Source organism: Sturnus vulgaris, chromosome 2, assembly GCF_052056855.1.
Source record: "Sturnus vulgaris isolate bStuVul1 chromosome 2, bStuVul1.hap1, whole genome shotgun sequence".
In the NCBI taxonomy this organism is placed as follows: Eukaryota; Metazoa; Chordata; class Aves; order Passeriformes; family Sturnidae; genus Sturnus; species Sturnus vulgaris.
Genome location: NC_142244.1, coordinates 30,872,889 through 30,892,901, shown reverse-complemented (window position 1 = coordinate 30,892,901; position 20,013 = coordinate 30,872,889). Strand labels below are relative to the sequence as shown.

At 37.3% G+C, this 20,013-nt stretch overlaps 1 protein-coding gene across 5 annotated transcripts in view; it reads left to right on the top strand.

The window, feature by feature from the left end:
* Positions 1–19,572, top strand: part of WARS2 (tryptophanyl tRNA synthetase 2, mitochondrial) — a 38,837-nt gene extending 19,265 nt beyond the window's left edge. For all 5 annotated transcript variants that reach the window (XM_014884208.2, XM_014884214.2, XM_014884209.2 and 2 more), the window contains exons 2-6: positions 575–832; positions 11,887–11,967; positions 13,715–13,800; positions 16,469–16,587; positions 18,588–19,572. In XM_014884208.2, coding sequence (XP_014739694.2) covers positions 575–832; positions 11,887–11,967; positions 13,715–13,800; positions 16,469–16,587; positions 18,588–19,036 — 993 coding nt within the window. In that variant the 3' untranslated portion in view covers positions 19,037–19,572. The remainder of the gene's footprint in view (positions 1–574; positions 833–11,886; positions 11,968–13,714; positions 13,801–16,468; positions 16,588–18,587) is intronic.
* Positions 19,573–20,013: the final 441 nt, after the last annotated feature.

The window sequence follows — 20,013 nt, the reverse complement described above, 5'->3', positions numbered from 1 at the left end:
TTGATGATCTCTCTCATTATTATTTGACCTTTGGGTCAAGAAGTAGGTTTCTTTCAGGAACTGCTCAAAATGTTCTTTGCAGCTAGAAAAATAAGACTTCAGTGTTCATGGGAGTTAAGATGGCAATCTACTGGGACATTGCATGAGTTTACAACAAAAATGTTTGAATTTCTCTACACTGTGACCCTAATTTTCTATATCAGAGTGGATATAGAAACTAAAGAGAAAAATACAACTTTGGTGCGAAAGAAGATGAGAGAATCTACCACTTGGTTTCTGAGACCAACTTTTCTCCAATCTTGTTTACAGCTGTAGTTTTTTGCATATGCAGTCTGACAGTTTAAAATTATGGTAGTTGTCAGTCTCTGCTGTAAGATAGAGTATTTTAACTGACTTACTGCAATTATCAGTTCTGAGGTCATTTATATATTAATACACCCACAGGAGGGGAGAAGAGACAGGCATAAATGAGGCTTTTTAAATTGCTTTTAAATACAAAAGAATCTGTCAAAAAAGAAAAGAAAAAGAAAAAAAAAAGAAGGCGTGTGTTAATTTTGCCAATGCTTTGTCACAGAATATGGTTGTGGATCGGATTTTCTCTGGTATCCAGCCAACTGGGACCCCTCATCTGGGTAACTATCTTGGAGCCATTCAGAACTGGGTGAATCTGCAGGAAAAGTGCAGCTCAGTGCTCTACAGCATTATGGACATGCATTCTCTCACCATGCCCAAGGAGCCAGCTGTCCTGCGCCAAAACATCCTCGACACCACTGCTGCCATCCTTGCCTGTGGGATTGACCCGAAGAAGTGTTTCCTGTTCCGGCAGTCACTGGTGAGTGCTCCTGTTGTGTTGGATTTGTTTCTGATTAAGTGGCTTTCCACACATCTTATTGAATGACTGTAGCATTGCTGAACTCCTTTATCGTGTTGGTGGTCCTAGAAAATGTTAACAGTGTTGGATTTTAAACTTATCCCTTGCTGCAGTTTTGAAATTTTGTAGGCTGCCACGATGACTGAGAAGCCCATTTAGGGATAAGTACACTGTAAATTTCTGAAGCAGAGATAGGAGTTTGTGTAGGTTATGAATAAAATACTTCAAAGACCTCTTAGAAGACACCTAATTCGTCTCTGTAACACTTCAGTCACAAAAGGTTAAATCAAAAATGCATAAACCTGGCGTGTGTAACCATAAATGTATGGAAAACGCATTTCTATGCTTTTATATCAGCTCTTGCCACTTTTTCTGCCAGCTGCACAGTAATCACGAAGTAACAGGTGATTAACATGGTAAGTTCTGTATCAATTCCACCGTGATCATCAGGGAGTTACTTCTCTGGGATTTATTTTACTTTCTTTACTATAACCTCCTTTTCATGTGCATGCTTTTCCATCTGATCGGGTAATTCTTATGTAAACCATGTGCTTCTCTTGACTACTCCAAGGGGTAGAGGGCTTATCTTCCCACTTGGCATATAGCTATCACATGTTTTATATTTCTGGAACACAACTTAGTTTCTTGCTCGATGAACTTTCTGTTACTGACTCTAGACTGGCAAACTTCTGTAATTTCTACAGACACAAATGTGTCATAGCTTCTGCTCTTGTGAAGACACCCATAAATGGGTGTCCATCTTGCAACAGAATTGCAAAGGTGATATGTACACAGGATCTGAATTTTATTGATGCAAGCTGAAATGGTGTGGCATTCTCCCTTTCAACACAATTCTTTATAGTCAGTTTCCTGGGGTTGTTAAACTGCAAATGGCAATCATAGCTCTCTATCCCTGGTGAATAATGAATTGATGAAGACAGATATACTTCCTGCTTCACTTTTCCTCTGTATTAAAAATCCAGTCTAAATAGATGATCTCAGAATTCTAGTGGAGATACGTTTAAATAAATACACCCCATTTTTTTCAAATCTGTTTATAATTTTAAACATGTTACCTGCTTGGGTTTTAATTTTCCTCTCCTCTGACTTGTCAGCTTCAAAATGATGAAGTCATTAGCTGGAATAATCGCTAGGTGAGTTACAAGCCAGTGATGCAGTAAAAACCAATCTAGAGAGGGGTTTTTTCTTGTTTTCAAGCAACTGAACAGTTAAATTAGTTACAACAGAGGATCAGTGACTAGATACGCAGAGAGGGCTCTTCAGCATGAAGGGTAAATGCTTTGCAGGTTACGGTTAGAGAGGAAGAAAGTGAAGGTTTATAAAACTGCAAGTGATATGGAGAAATTTTTTTATCCACTGAAGAATGTGAACTGACATATCAAAACAAGTTAACACCTGGATGATTCAACACAAGCGTAACAATGCTGCATTTCACAAAATCCACAACTGAGATACAGAACCCGTTTACACAGGATACAGTGCATGCTGAAATTTATATGAATTCAGAAAGGACTCAACAAATTAATCGGAAAAATTGCTTTGGGACTGTTGCATATCTGAGCAGTCCCCTCTACAGGAAGTGGTGAAACCACAGATGGGAGAATATCCATGCTTTTCTGCACTTACGTTCTTTTTTTTCATTGGTTGCTGTCAGAGATGGATATTTGATCTGGTTCAGTGTTGCTTTTCTTATATTCCTACAGGTCTAAAAGCTAAATTAGTGCTGTTCCAGGTCTTGCTAAAACCGACACTCAGGCTTCACCTTGAAGCCAGCAGATTATCAGTGAGGATCTTGTATTGCACTTAGCCACAGAAAAATATCTTTCACAATATAATAATGCAGAGATTGAATCTTTGAATCCCCAAAGAGAAAGTGTCAGACTCAGGAAATGATGGCTCTTTGTGCAGTGCTTCTACAATACAGTCAAAAGCTAGTGAAAACCTAAGACAGCTAAACTTGAACATGTTCAGCTTTATCAAATGGAAGTTTCCAACAAATATGATTCTGATTTTCCTTATGGTGGATAGACTGGCCTCAATTAAATAGACTGCCTTTTTACCTTAATTTTTCTGTGTTCTTATCTGTCCAGATGTAATGGCCATTGTTCTTATTAAATCTAAACCATTAGATTAAATATTTGAGCTGTGTCTGATGTCTTGAATGTTACGTTTGTTAATACTTACCACACAAGTATCCATACAACTTTCAGAAGTGGCTGATTCCAGCATGTTTTTGAAAGCTCATTGTCACACTGCAATCAGAAGAACTGTTACAGTTGTTTGTGAATATAGACTGTTTCGGCTCTGTTTCAGGCTGCAGTGGTTTGTCAGGTTCCCCAAACCAAGTCTGTACAAGCTGTATGAAGTGGTCAGGTATAGCCAGAGATGCAGTATGATCTGTTACATTTACATAGGCAGCACCAGATGTTTCTCTGGAAGCAATTAAAAGGAGTGTCTGCGTGTAGCTCTTGATGTGAGGAAAGGAGACAGGACCCTTGCTAATGTGATTATTGTTAGTATGATAATGAAATAGTACGTTATGGAATGTCATAATATCAAGATGATTGTTCCTAAAAATGAAGGTGTAAGATGGATTGCAGCTATTGCTAATCAAGAAAGTTTATTGCTTGATTTTGATTGGAAATTTCTCAGATTTCAAAAAAAAAAAAAAAAAAGGAGCTGGCCTCCTTTTCAGCCACTGTAGCAGTCTCCAAGGGGGTCTAAAAAAGCCCCACTTTAGCTTACAAACATTTGGCTGAGGTGTAAAGCAAAGTGACCAAAACTGATTGTATACTGAAATAGGGTGTGTACTTCCAGAGGTCAGCAGGAAAGCAGTGAAAATCCAGCCGCAAATAGAGAACTGGGTTAGGTATTTAGTTATGGACTGAGTAGTTTTTTTTAATGGCAGATCAAACTGCTAAATGAGAGAATTCTCAGTAGCTTAGCATGCTGTAATTATTGTTGTATTTTGAGTTCTATCTAGAAAATTACCAAATCTGTAGATCACAGAAATATTTCTTTAATTACTCCTGAATGGCATTTCTGTTCTTTTTTTTAAACAAACATCCTGCAACAAAATTATTCTTTATGAACTTTTAATTTAATCACCAAAACCCACCATAACTGATGACTTTTTCTGTACCCTGATTCTATAGCAGTAAAGGTGGAATGAAATTCTTGCACTAAAGAAGTATATGTTATTAATATGTATATTACTAGTAATGGTAAGCCCCAGTAAGGGAATTGCTCATGCAGTCATTCATGTAAATGTATTGTGTTCTCTCCCTTTCTCTGGATTACACTGGGCAAGAGTGGTCTAGAATTGCTGAAAAGGGGTGGTTTTTTTGTTCTTTATTTGTTTGTTTGGCTTATTCTTTTTATGTTTTGCTGCTTGTGTTGCTTCTCTAGGATGTTTGCCATATGTGAAAAGAAATAATGCTACTTGGTTTCTCAAAATGCCTGTGCTTTTTGGTAAGGTTTTCACTTATTTTACTTACTTAGGCTTTTTTGCAAATCTCTAATCCAGAGAATCTGAAATACCTGCCTTCAGAGTTTTCACACATTTCATCATCCTTTTCAATGCAAGAGACAAAACAGGCTGAGCAATATGAATCACAGACTAACTGCTGGGAGAAAGTGTGGTGAGAACAGATACTTCTCATGCTTATGCTAGATCCAAAAGGTGCTGCTGTGATAAGGATACAGGTGAAGTTGACCTGGAATCCCAGAACAGATTTCAGTGATGTCCTCACCTTTCAACTAAAATTAAATAAAAGTGACAGAAATCTTGCATAGGCAAATTTTTATTGTACTGTTTAGAGAGCATATGGCCTATGTTCTCATCTGTTGGATATACAGCTATTACCTATAAATGGAAAGTGGTAGTTGGATGAAAATTAGTTTAATATGCTTCAGAGTTTACCATTTATAGATTGTATTGTTTTAAAACATGTACAAACAGTAAGTTAATGGCTGGCTGCATATTTGGTCTTAATACATTGCAATTCACCAAATACCTCCCACACTTATATTGCCATATAAAAACTTGAATTCCAGCCTAGGGAAGTAGTGGCTACAAAGAACAAGTGATGATAATTTGAAAATATTTAGAAGCAAGAAGGGTTGCGATGAATAATTGGGGTAGTGTTTGGAACCACATTGTCTGTGAAGGGTTATGAACAAGCAGATTTAATTAGAATATCTAGAAAAACTGTATGTTGGACAGTGAGATGGCCTCCCAGTGAGAGAAGCACTTTCATTACATCTTGTATAATTATATTTTCTCAAGTAGGAATTTATTTAAAAGTGACAGTTTTAGTAAGAATAAAAAATAAAAATAAACGCATATTTCAAGTGCATTTTTATTTGGAGTGCAGCTGCAAGATGTATGAAACCCTCTTAGAGAAAATAATGTCAAGATATGCTTTAAGTGGCTGCCTTTGCCTACCAGGCATACAAAAGAAGTTATGGAATAATGACTTATACAACATATCATGAAAGTATTAGAAGAAACTGAAAATATATTCCTTAAATTGTACCATAACTGATAAAAGCTGTAACAGTCATCTGTTGTAAAACTTAGATCTTTTATTAAAACCAAAAAGGACTGGGGGGGGCAGTAAATAAGGAAGACAGTATGCCATCTACACACATGGTAAATTCATATGATATAACCCATTTTCTCTGACTCGTGGTGGGTACACTACACATTTCAGTTCTTACCCATAACCATCTTGTATCTCATCTGCTTCACAGTCAAAACAATATTAGAAACTGATTTTGCTTTTATGTGGTCTCAGGCTGTTCTTCCTGTCCACCTATCTATTGTAGTAGACACATGCTTAATGTCCCAAGAGAAACTAAAATTCCATCAGAGTTGATTCAGCAGGCGGTGCTTGATACGCTGCATGAACACTTCTCTGAGGAGTCCTGTGAGTTTCTAGACAACATAATGTTCAATTTCTGGGCGGAAAATTGCAGTTTTCATCCTTCTGGATAGGGTGATTTATTTTCTGAGTATAATCAACTGCAGTATTCTTGCAGTGTGCAAGCAAATAGAAGCAGTAACTCTGGGAGGTGGGAATTTGCAAATTTGTCTTAGCCTTAACTCCAAAACCCAAAATACAGCAATATAAATATGTGCACTGTTTCACTGCTGTTATTTTCCAGAAGTATCCATCTGCTTTGTTTTGTGGGCAGAGTTTGAATAGATTCACGCTACCCCGTTTCCATTTTTCAGAGGGTCTGAAAAGCTTCCATTGCATCATAGCGTATAAATTCATTAAAGCACATTAATTTAGCATGGTCCATTGAAAACTTCCTGTCATAAGAGGAAGTATGTGACTGTTTAATTTAGAAAATTATTCTACTTCTCTCATTCCTCTGTTTTCTCTCTCATGGACTGGACTAGACATAGTTACAGCTCAGTGGGAAGGAAAGTCATGGTTCACTAGGATTTCTCTTTTTTTTCTTTTCTGCGTTAATTTACTGTCTTCGTCTCATACTGTTATGTAGCTGTTATATTTTCCTCTCTTCACTGGTCTTCTCGACACACCAAACTAATTATTCAAACAGTATTGGGGGTTATACTAGGAGAATGTTTCTGAAAATAAGTTAATTTCATAATGAATAAAGGAGAGGAAAGGGTGCTTCAGCCAAATTACTGTGGTCTGTCGGGGTTTATAACCAGTAAAGCTTGATTCCAGTAAGATTATTCTTGGTCAGCTTCTTCAGAAAGGAGAGACAGATCTTTTTTCTGTATGTTTTAGCCAAATATAAATAAGGATACGAGACTAAATTGTTCCAAGGTAAAGGTGAAAGCTGTAGAAACTGACACATTTATCGACAGTAACTAGATAACCACCCCTCAATTCAATACGTTGCTTAACAAGTTTTTTAAATCTGATACTGCCTTTGTAACCATAAATTTTTCTACCCAATCAGTTATTTCTTGGAACAGAAATTTGGGATACTGTGGCAAATTTTCTGTCATAGAAGTACCTGCACTATGTGCATTTGACTCAAGAGTAGTCTAGTTTTTTTGTCTTCTTTATGGCTTTTTTTTCCCTCCGTTGTATAATATAGAGACGTATGTATCTTGAACATACTGCCTGCAATCTTAGGCATTAATAAAACCTTACCTCTTATTCAAGAAAATTTTGAGCATCATTTGCTTTTAAAAAGGACCTCTTGAATTTTGCATAAGCTCTTACTGGTACTTCTAGATGAGACAAAAGTCCTAAAACATTTCTTTTTAAGTGTAGGACTCTTTCCCTTCTCTGTTCCAATTTCTTTTAGTACACAGCTATCCAAATTACCTCCTGAGACTATTTGTTTGTACTCTATCAAAATTAAATCTTTTAAATTTACTGCCCCTTTAAAATGTAGCCCTTAATGAGGTTAACTACTGAGGGAAAGCTGTTTCCACATGATAGATATGCAGCAAATTTGCAGTGCCTTACAGAGAAGGGCTATGGGTTGCAACTTGAGGAAATCGATCTTGAAAATAAAACACTGCATCACTTCTTGCAGAAAGCCAGTTCAGCTGCCAACATACAACTTTGTATTATAACCTCAGAAAGCTGAGGCCCACTGTTGCTGATTTGGTTGGTTTCAGATCTGCTTCCAGTATTCATGCCTCTCCCACTGTTCTTGAATCTCATGGCTTGCTGTCTTCCTCAGCTGTATGTCTCATCATAAAAAGTTATCTAGAATTATTTGGACTTGAAGTAGCTACTGTTTTTCCATGCATATTTCATTGGCTCTGGCCAGGGAATATCAGCAATAATTTGGTAAGGAATAGCTAGGATCAAGGACAAAAAAAATTGATCTGCAGGAAGAAGCCCTGAGATTGTACTTCAGCATATAAAGCTCCAGAGATTATCCAAGTATAAATTGTGACCTGAGTTTAATAACTTCACATGGCTGCACAAGTAAATAATTAAGAAGCTATATGTCTTTTAAAAGGGAAGAGCAGGGCACTCAGGTGAACAAACAGAAATGTTTGTGCCTTTTAGAGAACTGCTCATTATCGTTTGGAAGTGGTCACCTCTGTTAAATACGTGTGCTTTAAATAAAAAGAAAAAGGAATCTGGCTATGCAGCCTTGGCCTTGTCAGGCCACTAAGAAGGAATGTAAGTAGTTTGGTCTGCAAATAACTCTGATTAGTGATTAGTAAGCCAGGTTGTGGAGAATGCTTAATGCAATTGAGAGTGAGGGAGGAAATGTGTTCCTGGTAATAGCATAGAGATGACCGTCTTAACCCTTTGAGAAATGTTGATGGTTTTTACAGACTTGTATGAGATTAGGAGAGAAAACTTAAAATGAGCAAGAGCACAGAGCAGGAGAAAAGAGAGAAACTTGTATTTACTGAGAAGAGCAAGGGGTAGGATTTGGGCTGGAAAAGGGTGATTGCTATATGGATGTGGTTAAGATTTTTTAGAAAATTTTTAATGGGAAATAGTTGACTTTGTAAAGGGAAACAGTAAATAGAGCACTTAAAACACTGGTATTTCTGGAAATATTTTCAGCAGGTCTGCAAGAAATATTTCCCAAGAAAAGAATGTTTATACTGAAAACAGGCAATTATATTTTTTTAAGGACACAAAAGTAGCTGAAGTTGACCTGAAGGATTTAGTTGATTAGATAGCTGGTTTTCAGAATTACCAGTGATTGTAATATTCTTGAAGTTAGGTTTGACATACAGTTCAGGCACTGTCACTGGTTGTGGGTTTTGTTAATAGGAGATGTAATTCTGGTTTTCTACCATTTATATTGTTCTTATACTGATGTATTTGGGGGAGAGGGCACACTGAGAAAAGTATGTCTTCATTGGAAAAGAGTTAAGTTTATTATTATCTATTCTCTTTTGAAAACCTGGGTAACTCCTGAAGTACATCGTAGTTCTGGACAGTAGTTCGTTGTCAGATTTTAAAACACAAAAGAAGTTGAGTTAGAATTTATAATATAAAATTATAATAATTTTATTTATAATTAACCAGTTTATACTGGTTAAAGTATACACAGAATAGCCTGAATTAATTGGAACTCTTTATAGTTTTATTTCTTGAAATCCTAGTTAGATTATTGGGTAACCTTGAAAAAAATAAACTAAAAAAGCAAGCAGAACACCTCTCAAACAGTCATACCCTTTTTAATGAAAATTTTGTGAAAAGTCATGCTTCTTTCCTTGTGATGGCACAATAAACACTACCTAACACAATAGGAATCAACTGGAAATCGTTTTGTAGATTTATCCAAATATGAGATGTCTCTTCTCTATTTCCTTTCATTTCACTGTTGAAAGCCACGTAGGCTGTAATGATTACTTTTTTTTGAATGGCACAGTGAACAGTCATGTTCTTCAGGCATTCTTGCTGGGAGTAGTTCTGGTCAACCTCTTCCTTCATGACCTGAAGAAGGTAGTGAACAGAAGTTCATGGGCAATGCCAAGACTTTATGGGTAGCCAAATGCTATGTCAAGGAAAGGAATTCCAAAAGAACTCATGAAACAGAGTGGACAGGCAAATAAGGGGTAGAAGAGCTTTAAATGCTTTAAAACATCTGGGTGAAAGTATTCTAAACCTTCTTCACATAATGCAGGAAAGAAAGTCATGGAGTCATGATTGACAGTTCTCTGAAGTCATTGGCTCGGCACTAGCAGTTTTCAGAAAAGCTAATGATATGTCATCACCACATCACCAGAAAGGGTATTGTGAATAAGACAGAGATGATCACCATACAAAACCTTAGTGTGCCCATTTTTTGAATATTGGGTAAAGTTTTATAGTCTACATCTCCAGAACAAACTAATTAATTTAATATGATACAAAGGAGAGGAATTCATGCAGCAGGGGATAAAGTAGCTGCCTTAAGAAGGAAAAATTGCAAGTCAGGTTTGCTTCAGTTTAAAGAGAAGAAGGCTGCAGCGTCTATGCAATCAAATTTTACAAAATCAGAAAAACACTGAATAAGCTGGATATGGAATTGTTCACCAAATTGTGCAATATAAGAAAGAGATGGTATTCAAAACCAGTAAACAAACATGGATACATTAGTGGCTCAATTCTTTTTTTACACATCAGGTTTAAGCTTCTAGAGCTTGCTGCACCATGGGGTTATGAAGTGGGCTGGTATGAAGAATCAGCTGGTTCAGAAGACACATTCCTGGGGAATCTTGATACATTGCCAGGACTGGGCCAGGGATAATACCTTCTGATATTCCCCAGTGCAACGATTATGGATGCTGGAGAAGTATGAGGGGAAGATACTCGTAAGAAGCAGGAGGCTCATGTGTTTGCCCCACATGCTACTCCTGGAAACAGAGCACGAGACTGCATTGTCTTTGTTGTGATCCAGTACAGTGTTATTTCTTACATTCTTGTATTTTGGTTGTTTAATTAAGACATTTGCCTGCCATTTTAAATAGACCTGCAGCAAGAAGCTGATTAAGTTTGTGTGAATGTCTTGTCCTGATTGTGATCCATGGGTATTGCTCAGTGAACAGAGGAGTAGACTGAGCCTTTATTCTGCTGGTGTCATATACATCATCACATCTTCCAACTTCTTTGTATCAAATCTGTGCAATCAATGTGATGGAATACTGTAGCTAAATGAGCAACATTTGGGCAGATGCACCATGACCAACCAAAGGCAGCAATTACCTGCCCCTCTTGACAAGTAAAACACAGTAGCTTAAACCGTGATTTAGTCTGACAAGTGATTTGTGGTTTAAGCCTAGAACCTCCTGATTCACACACCAATATACAGTCAGTTGCTGTAATTTGAATGATGAATGCTGTCTCATTAGCCTCCGATATTGAATTTTATTCCAACTTAAATCTCTACACTTTGGTATGCTTTTACATCTTTTGTCCCCGTTTTATCAGGCTTTTTCTTCAGCTTATTCAGCACTTTAGTCTTACTTAGGAAAGGACTTGGTGTTTGAAGATGGGAAATGAATATAATTTGGTAGGACCCAGAACTGTGTATTCAACCCAACAAATGCTGTTTAGATCACTTTGTGTTTTGGTAACTGATGTAATGTCAAATCCACCGATCCAGTGAAACACACGTGCAGTCTTGGCTGCGAAATCAACATCTGACAGAGCCGAATCAATGACTGCATAGCTTTTAAAGAGGGTTCTTGTCAACACAAGTGCAACAGAGCACCATCTCCTCTCCATCCGTGACTAGAAGAAAGAAATGAAAAACCACTTTGAACCAGATGGTGTTTCCTTCTAGATGAAATAGGAGTCTTGTGCTTCGTATTTTCCGTGAAGTTAATTTTACTCCGGTATTTTGTTGCACTTTGTCTTGTGCACAGAAGATTGCAGGTCAAATAAGCATGAGGGAATTTATAAAAACCCTGAATCTGTGGGAAAGGCATAAAGAAGGGAAAGAATCAAACTGAAATATTTCTAACCACTGAGCTGTAGCCTGAAGGTTGGATACTTTTACACATTGGTGACCAAAGTAGTCTAATGACTGCTAGCTAGGAAATCAGTATACTTAAAATGTGACAACAAAGGAATTGCAATTAATAATCCTAGTAATTCTTAATTATTAACAAACACTTTTTACTGCCTTCTGTCTGGGTTGTTATATCATGTTGCAGGCATGAAGTTTTGAACGTCTTTGATACAGTTAGCATGCTCTTAAAGATTGAACCCTGCCAATATTGCAAAGAGTGAATCAAGTATGCAAGCAAAGGAGTTTACATATGTGTTCAACTCTGCTATTGCTAAAGCATTTTCTTTCTTGTTTATAATATGAGTGGATAGGATCAAAAACCTTGCTATACTATTTTAATGTAAAGCATTCAATCCTGGCAGTGTCCAAAACTTTCCATTAGCTTGTCATTTGACCTCACTGAAAAAGTAATATACAGAAATAAATGGTTTTCTGGTCTTTGATGCAATTTATTCTTATTGACTTTGAGAAAATATGCATATAAAATAAGAAGATTTAAATGGATTCTAACTTCATACTTTCAGGTTCCTGAGCATGCAGAACTTGCCTGGATTCTTGGGTGCTTAACTAATGTGCCACGTCTGCTACGTTTGCCCCAGTGGAAGGTATGGACTGTTTGGTAAATTTGAAAGAAATTTATGGGAATTCAGGAGAAATGTTGCCCTGAAAGTACTTTTCATCTATGAAGTACCAGCTGTACCTTGGTTATTCTTGCTTTAGGTTTAAGGTTTCTGTAGTCCTGTGGTGGAAGGGAGAAAACATGTCTCTCCAGGTCTGTTCCTCTTAGTGAACATTTTCCCGCTGAAAGCTACAGAATGGTGTTTTTGTCAGAGACTTGCAGAAAAACTGTACTAAACATGAAGTTTATTTACTGTTATAAAACTGATTTTGCTAGAACATTCAGTGTTATTTCAATGCTTATTTAATAATGCAAAAGTGATGCAAGATATTGCAGTGGCAAACTTGGGTCTTCCTGATTAAGGAGTTCTGTAAACAGCTTTTCGTTTTCCACTATAAAGAGTGGCTGCTCTGTAAATTTTATGGAAGAGTGTTAAAAAGAGGCATATGTTTGAAGAGGAGTATAGAAATTATAAATATTAAAAATGTGCTGAGTGATATTGTATCTTAAATGTTTGCCTTTACAAGCTTCAAATGTTCATCTTCATAATCTCAGTGTTGCATCAGCATGACTGCATCAAGAGAGTTCTTGCATTTAATTTCCTTGTATTTTATTTTGACATTTAGTGAGCAGAAAAAGAAAAAGATAGGAGAGAGAAGTATCTGAAAAAGGAAAAAAAAACCCAACCGCTTAAGAGCAGCTTGGCTTGCAGAGTTCACAGCAGTCTTAAATACCTCCAGATGTTTTCTTTTTTCCTGTTTTCCTTCTTAATTAAATAAAACCAGTAAAACTTAAATACAGCAACCAGTGTTAATGCATGGCATAGATTAAAGCAAACCTTTTCAAACCTAAGGTTCTAAAGTTAAGCTCTTAAATCCTACTTTGACTGGATTGACTTTCCAGACCTACAGATAGGTGTTACAGGTGCAAGGCTTTGCAGATTAGGTTCCTTGAACCCTAGGCACTTAGAGATGTAGACAGAATACAGGATCTGTTGGAGAGTGTGAGACAAGTCTAAATATATTTGAACAGTCTTAATGAAATAATTCAGATTTCAAGGGGGTTAGTACATTTAACTGTTGCTAAGAGTAAAACATAGATATGCCATAGCTAGAACAGAATTTGTGTTTGTAGCCTGACTGTCTTGTTCTAGGTGATCCATATCAGGGAGCATAAGAATGCATTAGGTGGATTGTGGGGAGCAGTGTGAGCTAACAGAGACAACAATGGACTCTGCCCCTGTAGTTCTGTCAGCTGTCACTGTCACAGGTTCTCCCAGCTGTCACTGGCTATCATAGTGACTGTGTGATCACGGTGTCTTGATCTCTAACACAGGTATTAATACCTTTTTATATCTTCATTATGAAGTGTTACAAAAATTTATTGCTGAAGACACTATTTTAAAAGTAGAATTTATGTGTAATATACAAATATAATAACCCAGCCTGATGGTTTTGCATGTGAAATCGTTTCCATTAAGAAGGTTACAAATGGAAAACAAAAGAAACCCTATGTTCCCTTCTCACTAGAATTTCAGAACAGTGTAGGGAAATTCATAAACATAGGACATAAACCAGAATACATTCATAAGGAGTGGATTTTACATGACACTGTCTTCTATAGAGCTACATAATAAATTACTCAGTTATTCAGAATTCTAATTAATTAAAATCCTGGACTTTGATACCATTAGTCAAAAGTGTGATTCATCTCTGTTTTTCTTTTCCAAACAGATGAAGCGTGCCAGCCAGAATAGCGAAGGAACTGTTGGTTTGTTGACTTACCCTGTGCTTCAAGCAGCAGATATTTTGCTGTACAAGTAAGAGGCAGAATGTGAGCCCATGGGCAATGTCGTTCAGCTACATTGGAATGAATGCTTGTCAGGTCAACATGCTGACTTATTGAGCAGGGGAGCTGGGTGTGATTAGATCAGAAGATTGGAAATGGATGACAGACTCTCAAGTGGCGGGTTGAAATCTAGCCTGGTTAAAAAGCTACTGACAGGACTGTAAAGAGCAAAAGCTGGTCACGTGAGAATAATTCTTAGGGAATTACAACAGACGGATGTTTAATTATGTATATTACACATTCACACAGATACACTTCTTTCAAAGTAGTCATGCTTTATTTTATGCAGTGTACTGTAGATGTACTTAAACTGTCTGTATGTAGTACACCAGTATTAGTAGGGGATTCTGTGTAGGCCAGTTCATACTGATGAAAAAGATTAAGTTACTGACTGCAGCTTGTAGTAACCTGGGCTGGCTCAATTTTGTCAATTTTGTGTGCTGCAGTGGAAGTAGCCTAGTGAGCAACTGAGGACTCAGCATGCCCTAAACCTGTAGCCTGGATGACATAATTTGTAGAGCATTGTCATGACTGGTTATATTTCATCATATTGTATCATAATATTATTTAAACTGTCTCAGTAAGTAAATGTTAAGGACAGGGCACCATGTATGAATTATTTTTATGTTCAGAGCATATGTACTTTGTGTCATTGTTCTGAAGGAAGTTGTGAGTATTGGTTGAGACAGAGAAGTAGCACAGGTCTGAGGACAAGGATGTCAGGTCAGACTAATCAAGATTAACCAATTGTGAATTCAGAAAAATGTATCTAGATAAATTTCATGTTAATTGATCATAGTAGGGAAAACAGGACTGTTAGAAGACCAAGAGATGGTATTTCTAATTTACCTGAATTTTATCTAGAAATACCAGGAAGCAAGCAAAAGTCAGAATTAATTTTAATATTATAATGATAATATTCAAATACAATATTGTAACTTTATTTGAAGTGAGTCCCACTTGATTGTCAAATATTTGAGTGATTTGAGTGTCAAGTATTGAAGGGTGAAATTTAGACAACTTTATCAGAAATCACGTTGTTTTGATGGAACTCAACCATGTCTGTCTCTTCCATCTCTAATAAGACCGGGTATTCCATCTTTTCTTAGTTAAGCCAGTGGTTTCTTGACTACTATCTATGTTAACAGCAGGCTGTCCACACAGAGCACAAAACAAGGAAGTGAAAGAGAAACAATATATCTTTGAAGAAATTTGACTTAATATCTTTAATAAGAAATGTTTTAATGTCAACAAAATAATATGAGGAACAAGAAATGGTGAGAAACGGAAACACAGGAAGAAAACAGCAGTCATGAAGTAGAATTTAGAGCTGGAGGAGGCAGAAAAACAGTACTAGCTCAGATGAACCAAGGATCAAAGAGACAGGAAAATGGACATAAGGTAAATATATGACAGAAAGGAGTAAAAATAGCACCAGAATAAAAATATTTTTTTAAAAGCCAGCAAGGAAAAAGGTAAGGTATTGTGCAGGGACTTTTATAGAGATAATATGTTTTCCGTTTAGTGGCAAACTTTGTGAATATGGAACCATTTTGGCATATGGAAACATTTCTTTTGACCTGCTTAAAGTATATTGATTATGGTAACTGATTTTCTCTCAGTTATAGGGAACTGTGATTTCCTATTGACTACTGTAACTGTTTTTAGGTTGCCTTGCTGACTGGTTGGGAATAAAGATGGACAAATTGATTCCTGCATGTCAGCCTAGTAATTCAGAATCAGAAGGAAAGAGTACCGTGTTGATCTGAAATTTTCTGGGAATTTAAAAGATGCATAGTGAGCTTTCTTACTTTGGAATATGTCCAGTATTCATAGCTGAATACCCCATAACCCTTAGAAAAAAATCTGCTGGGGGATGGGAGAGTAATCAAAAGCTGGCAAGATTTCAAGTCTGCCTCATCTAAAAGAACATTTTTAGCAAGTATGATTAACTGTGGGAAAGAACCACCAGGGGAAGTAATGGATTCTTCACCTCCTGATGTTCTCTGATGCAGATTGTGTTTCCCTCCAAAAGCGTATTCAAGCCATTGAGTGCAATACAGAAGATCACGTTATCCTTTGAATCTAGCAGTTCTAATCTTCTAACAACACTTGTGACAATAGAGGTGCTGGATCACATGATTTATAATATTGTGATGGGGAAGAAACACTCTCTTCTTTCCTTCTCTTTGTAACCTCCTCAGTATTAACTCCTCAACAGTTATGTTTTCTTGAGACTTGACATGGCAAGGTGCTTGCACTTGATGCCTTGCAGATCTTTCTTACTTCATTTGCATACTATAAAATGTACTCTTTGATCTCTGAAGAGGCAGCAGGAGATACTACAGAAACCTTTCTTTGAGCTGAGTTTAATGAGTTGCTCTTACAGGTATCTTTGCTGTATATGTCTTCACAAAAGGGCGATTTTTGCCCTTGGTTATGTGCTTCAGTTCAGCTCAAAAAGCTGAGTCATCCCATCAGTTTGGGATCTTGTTCCCACAGCACCTATATCTAGCTGGGACTGAGTGTTTGGCTCAATCCGGCCCTCAGTCATGGCAGAAGCTGTGACAGTCTTGAGTAACATTTCAGCAGAATCAGAGAGCTTTGCTGAGTTTCCTGTGTCTGTCTTTTATTAAAAGGTCAACACGTGTTCCTGTTGGAGAAGATCAAGTCCTGCACCTGGAACTAGCCCAAGATATAGCACAACATTTCAACAAGAAATATGGAGAATTCTTTCCTGTGCCCAAAGCCATTTTAAGTGAGCTGATCTTGGTTATTTTTTTTCCCTTAACTGTACTTGAAGTTGAAGATTGATTTAAATATTGTGGAAATAGTTTCAGGGATCAAGAAAAGGGGGCAATCTGATATTAAGGGAGTGGAAAGTTAAAAAGTGGCAATAAGAGACTAGAGGCTATGAAAATGAACTTTCAAGATAGATAGAGGACTTTAGAAATCCATGGTCGAGGAATGTACATGACGTCTGGTATTCTAGTCCGGAGGGCCAGATGCACTCTATTGCTGCCAGTCAGCCTTGCTCTTCAAGGACTTCTGGACTTCAAGGACTTCTGGACTTTTTAAGAGTAGTGTCTCTGTTCCATGTTGCTCATTCAGGAGACATGTTAGCAGCAAGGCAAGAGACCTCTAGCAAGCAGAATTCTTCAGTGTCCGAGTGGGAGATGTTTACTTTAAGCATGCTGAACAGCCTGTTGGTTTATATGTACAGTGCTCCAATTTTTTTTAAGAGTGTTTAATATATACTTGAGTATTTCAATATGTATCTGTCAGAGAGCTTAAGACTTTATGGTTTTGATGTTAGACTCAGGAAAACTTATAAGGAAAATCTTCTCAGCCATTTTTGAGCAATAAGGTCATAGGCCGGGGGGTGAGGAGGAGTCAGATGGCGCAAATGGCATGTTTGTTAAGAAACGTGAATAATTGGGCAAGGATGAAGCGTTGCATCTTTGTTGTAAGTAATGGAGAGGAATGCACAGCAGAGACCTTCGCCCCCAAAAGGGCAAGGAATTCTCACCTTAGAAAAGACAGGCAGTAATAAACCTTTCTCGATTTTCAAGCCTCAGTGACAAAAACGATGTTAGACCTAGAGTGGAGTTCTGAGAATATTAGGGGTTGCAAACTGCAGTTTCTAATTGAGCACTAAGCACTATAAAGAGGAGCTGAGTGTAACCTATAATGCAGTGAGACTCTTGACCATTAAATAAAAAGCTCAGTTTGAAAAAGAAAAAAACGTTTCAATTTGCTCCCAAAAAGCATTCCTTCTTAAGTTCACAAGTACATGCAAACCAACAAAATATCCTAGATGAATGGAGAAGGTAGGGATCTATTCAGACTCACTAGCTGTAGACAGTTGAATTACCTGGACTCTTTCAAAATTGCAGAAAAGGGACAGACTCTTACAATAGGTGATTTCAGAACAAAGCACTTTCTGGGGCAATCTGAATTGTATGCTGGAACAACTCTTATCCTTTCACTGAGTACATAAGCCAACTATGAGCAATATGCAGGTAATTTAGTTGGCTGTATTAGAAATAATTGGTGTGAGTACTCTGTGGATAAGTGATACTTTATATACTCCATGAATTATATTTCTTGGTGAAAAACTGAAACAGAGTGCATTGATGCTTTTAAAGTACTTTCCAACATTCTCCTAATGCTACTAATCTATTTCATGTACATGCATGTATCTTAGCAGTTTGTACAATACCCACACCTTTCTTACCTGAACAGTGCTTTACATCTAACAGAGTTGGTTAGTTTTGAGTTAGAGAGTTTTAATAACTGTTTTTACTGAGATTTAGGAGAATTGCCAAGTGATTTTGAGTGGAAGAGTTTCCTGAAATAAAGAGATTAACTGTTACGTGATTCTTACTGTTTTTTTTTACCAGTGGAGTTAACCTGTTTCTCCACTGCTCAGAACCTTTCAGTAATGTGTAGTAATAGAAGGGAGGAGAAATTTGGAGGGGAAATCAGCATGCAAGCCCCATAAAATATTAGGAGTAGCCCCAGCAGAATTTTGTGCTTAGTGAAGATGGGAGAGATGGAACAAGCTTCATTCAGTTTATGAGAGGAGAAAGGTAGCTTCTTAGAAGGACAGGAAGGGTGCAAGGACTAAACAGAGCATACATGATTGTCCTTGCAATTCATTTTTGAGCAAGGATAAACAGCTTCATCATATAACTGCACATTGTTCTTAGCAATTATCATAAGAAACCATTGTCTGTGCTCATTTTTTTTTTTAAGGTACAACAAAGAAAATAAAATCCCTCAGAGATCCATCAGTGAAGATGTCCAAGTCAGACCCACAGAAGTTAGCTACTGTTAACATAGCAGACAGCCCTGATGAAATAGTGCTGAAATTTCGCAAAGCTGTGACTGACTTTACCTCGGAGGTGACCTATGACCCCATCGCTCGCCCCGGTGTCTCCAATCTGGTGTCCATTCACGCTGCAGTAACGGGGCTTAGCATCAAAGAAGTGCTGCACCAAGCCACTGATCTCGACACTGCTCACTACAAAATGGTGGTAGCAGAGTCCGTTATCCAAAAATTTGCACCTATCAGGAATGAAATCAAGAAACTCCAGGAAGACAAGTCCCATCTGGTAAAGGTTTTAGAGGATGGAGCAGAAAAAGCCAAAGAACTGGCTGCTCCTATCTATCAAGAAATAAGAAGACTGGTGGGATTTCAATAGAAGCTGCTGAGTAGTTTCAAAGACTTTTGTATCATGGGACAGAGATTTTGTTATTTGTAATAAAATAATTTCTTAATTTTTAATAATTTTGGTTTGAAACAAAAACTTTTTTACCTGGAAGATCCAAGGAGAATGTTGAAAGTAATTGCGTTAAAAAATGTGCATGAAGCCAGGTATTTCCAGTGGTACCAGCATTAAGCTTGTCTGGATAGTCAAAGAGGGAGAACAGAAGCAATCACAATTCACTAAGAAATTGTGCAAAAGCATATTATAAGTTTGCCTGCGTGGGTTTTTGGATTTTTTCCATTGACCACTGCAAGAAGCCGATGTGTGGGCAAGGTGATCAAAATCTAGCAGAAAGATTTGTAATCCTCTCAAGAACATACTTAGCTTTGTATGTGATCTTGTTACAGATGGGCAGTTTATCCTATTGGGAGTTACTAAGCTTTGATATGGTGATTGAACATGTTCTTGGATAACCAGAATAAAAGCAGAGACTTAAAAATAAATGGTCAGGGTGATGAGGAGAGAACTTACTGCTTCTTTCTATAGTGTCTTCAAATTCAGTGTGAATTTTTTTTTTTATTTAGATAGTTCGTGGGAAGTGAATTTCACTTCTGCCATTTGTGCCATCCTGTTGGTCAGGTCTGAGGTACTTCAGTGAGAAATGACATGTGCTTCAGCTGCTCCTATTTCACCTGTTGTTCTGTTTGGCAGGAAGCTCCTGGATTTTCAGTTCAGCATCAAGTCTAGGATTACTTTAAAAAAGGTGCAGAAGAGAAGATGTACTCCTGAATCAAAGAAATCTTGGATTAAGAATCAGAGAATTTTCTGTAAAGTTTACAAAGTTGCTTCTTTAGAAAATTGTGCCAAGGTCAGAGCCAGAATAGAGTTGAACAGATACTTATGGACTCTTCACTACTGAGCCTTGAGAAAGTGTAGTGATGGGAGAACAGTGTTAGCCTGCCCTGATCTTG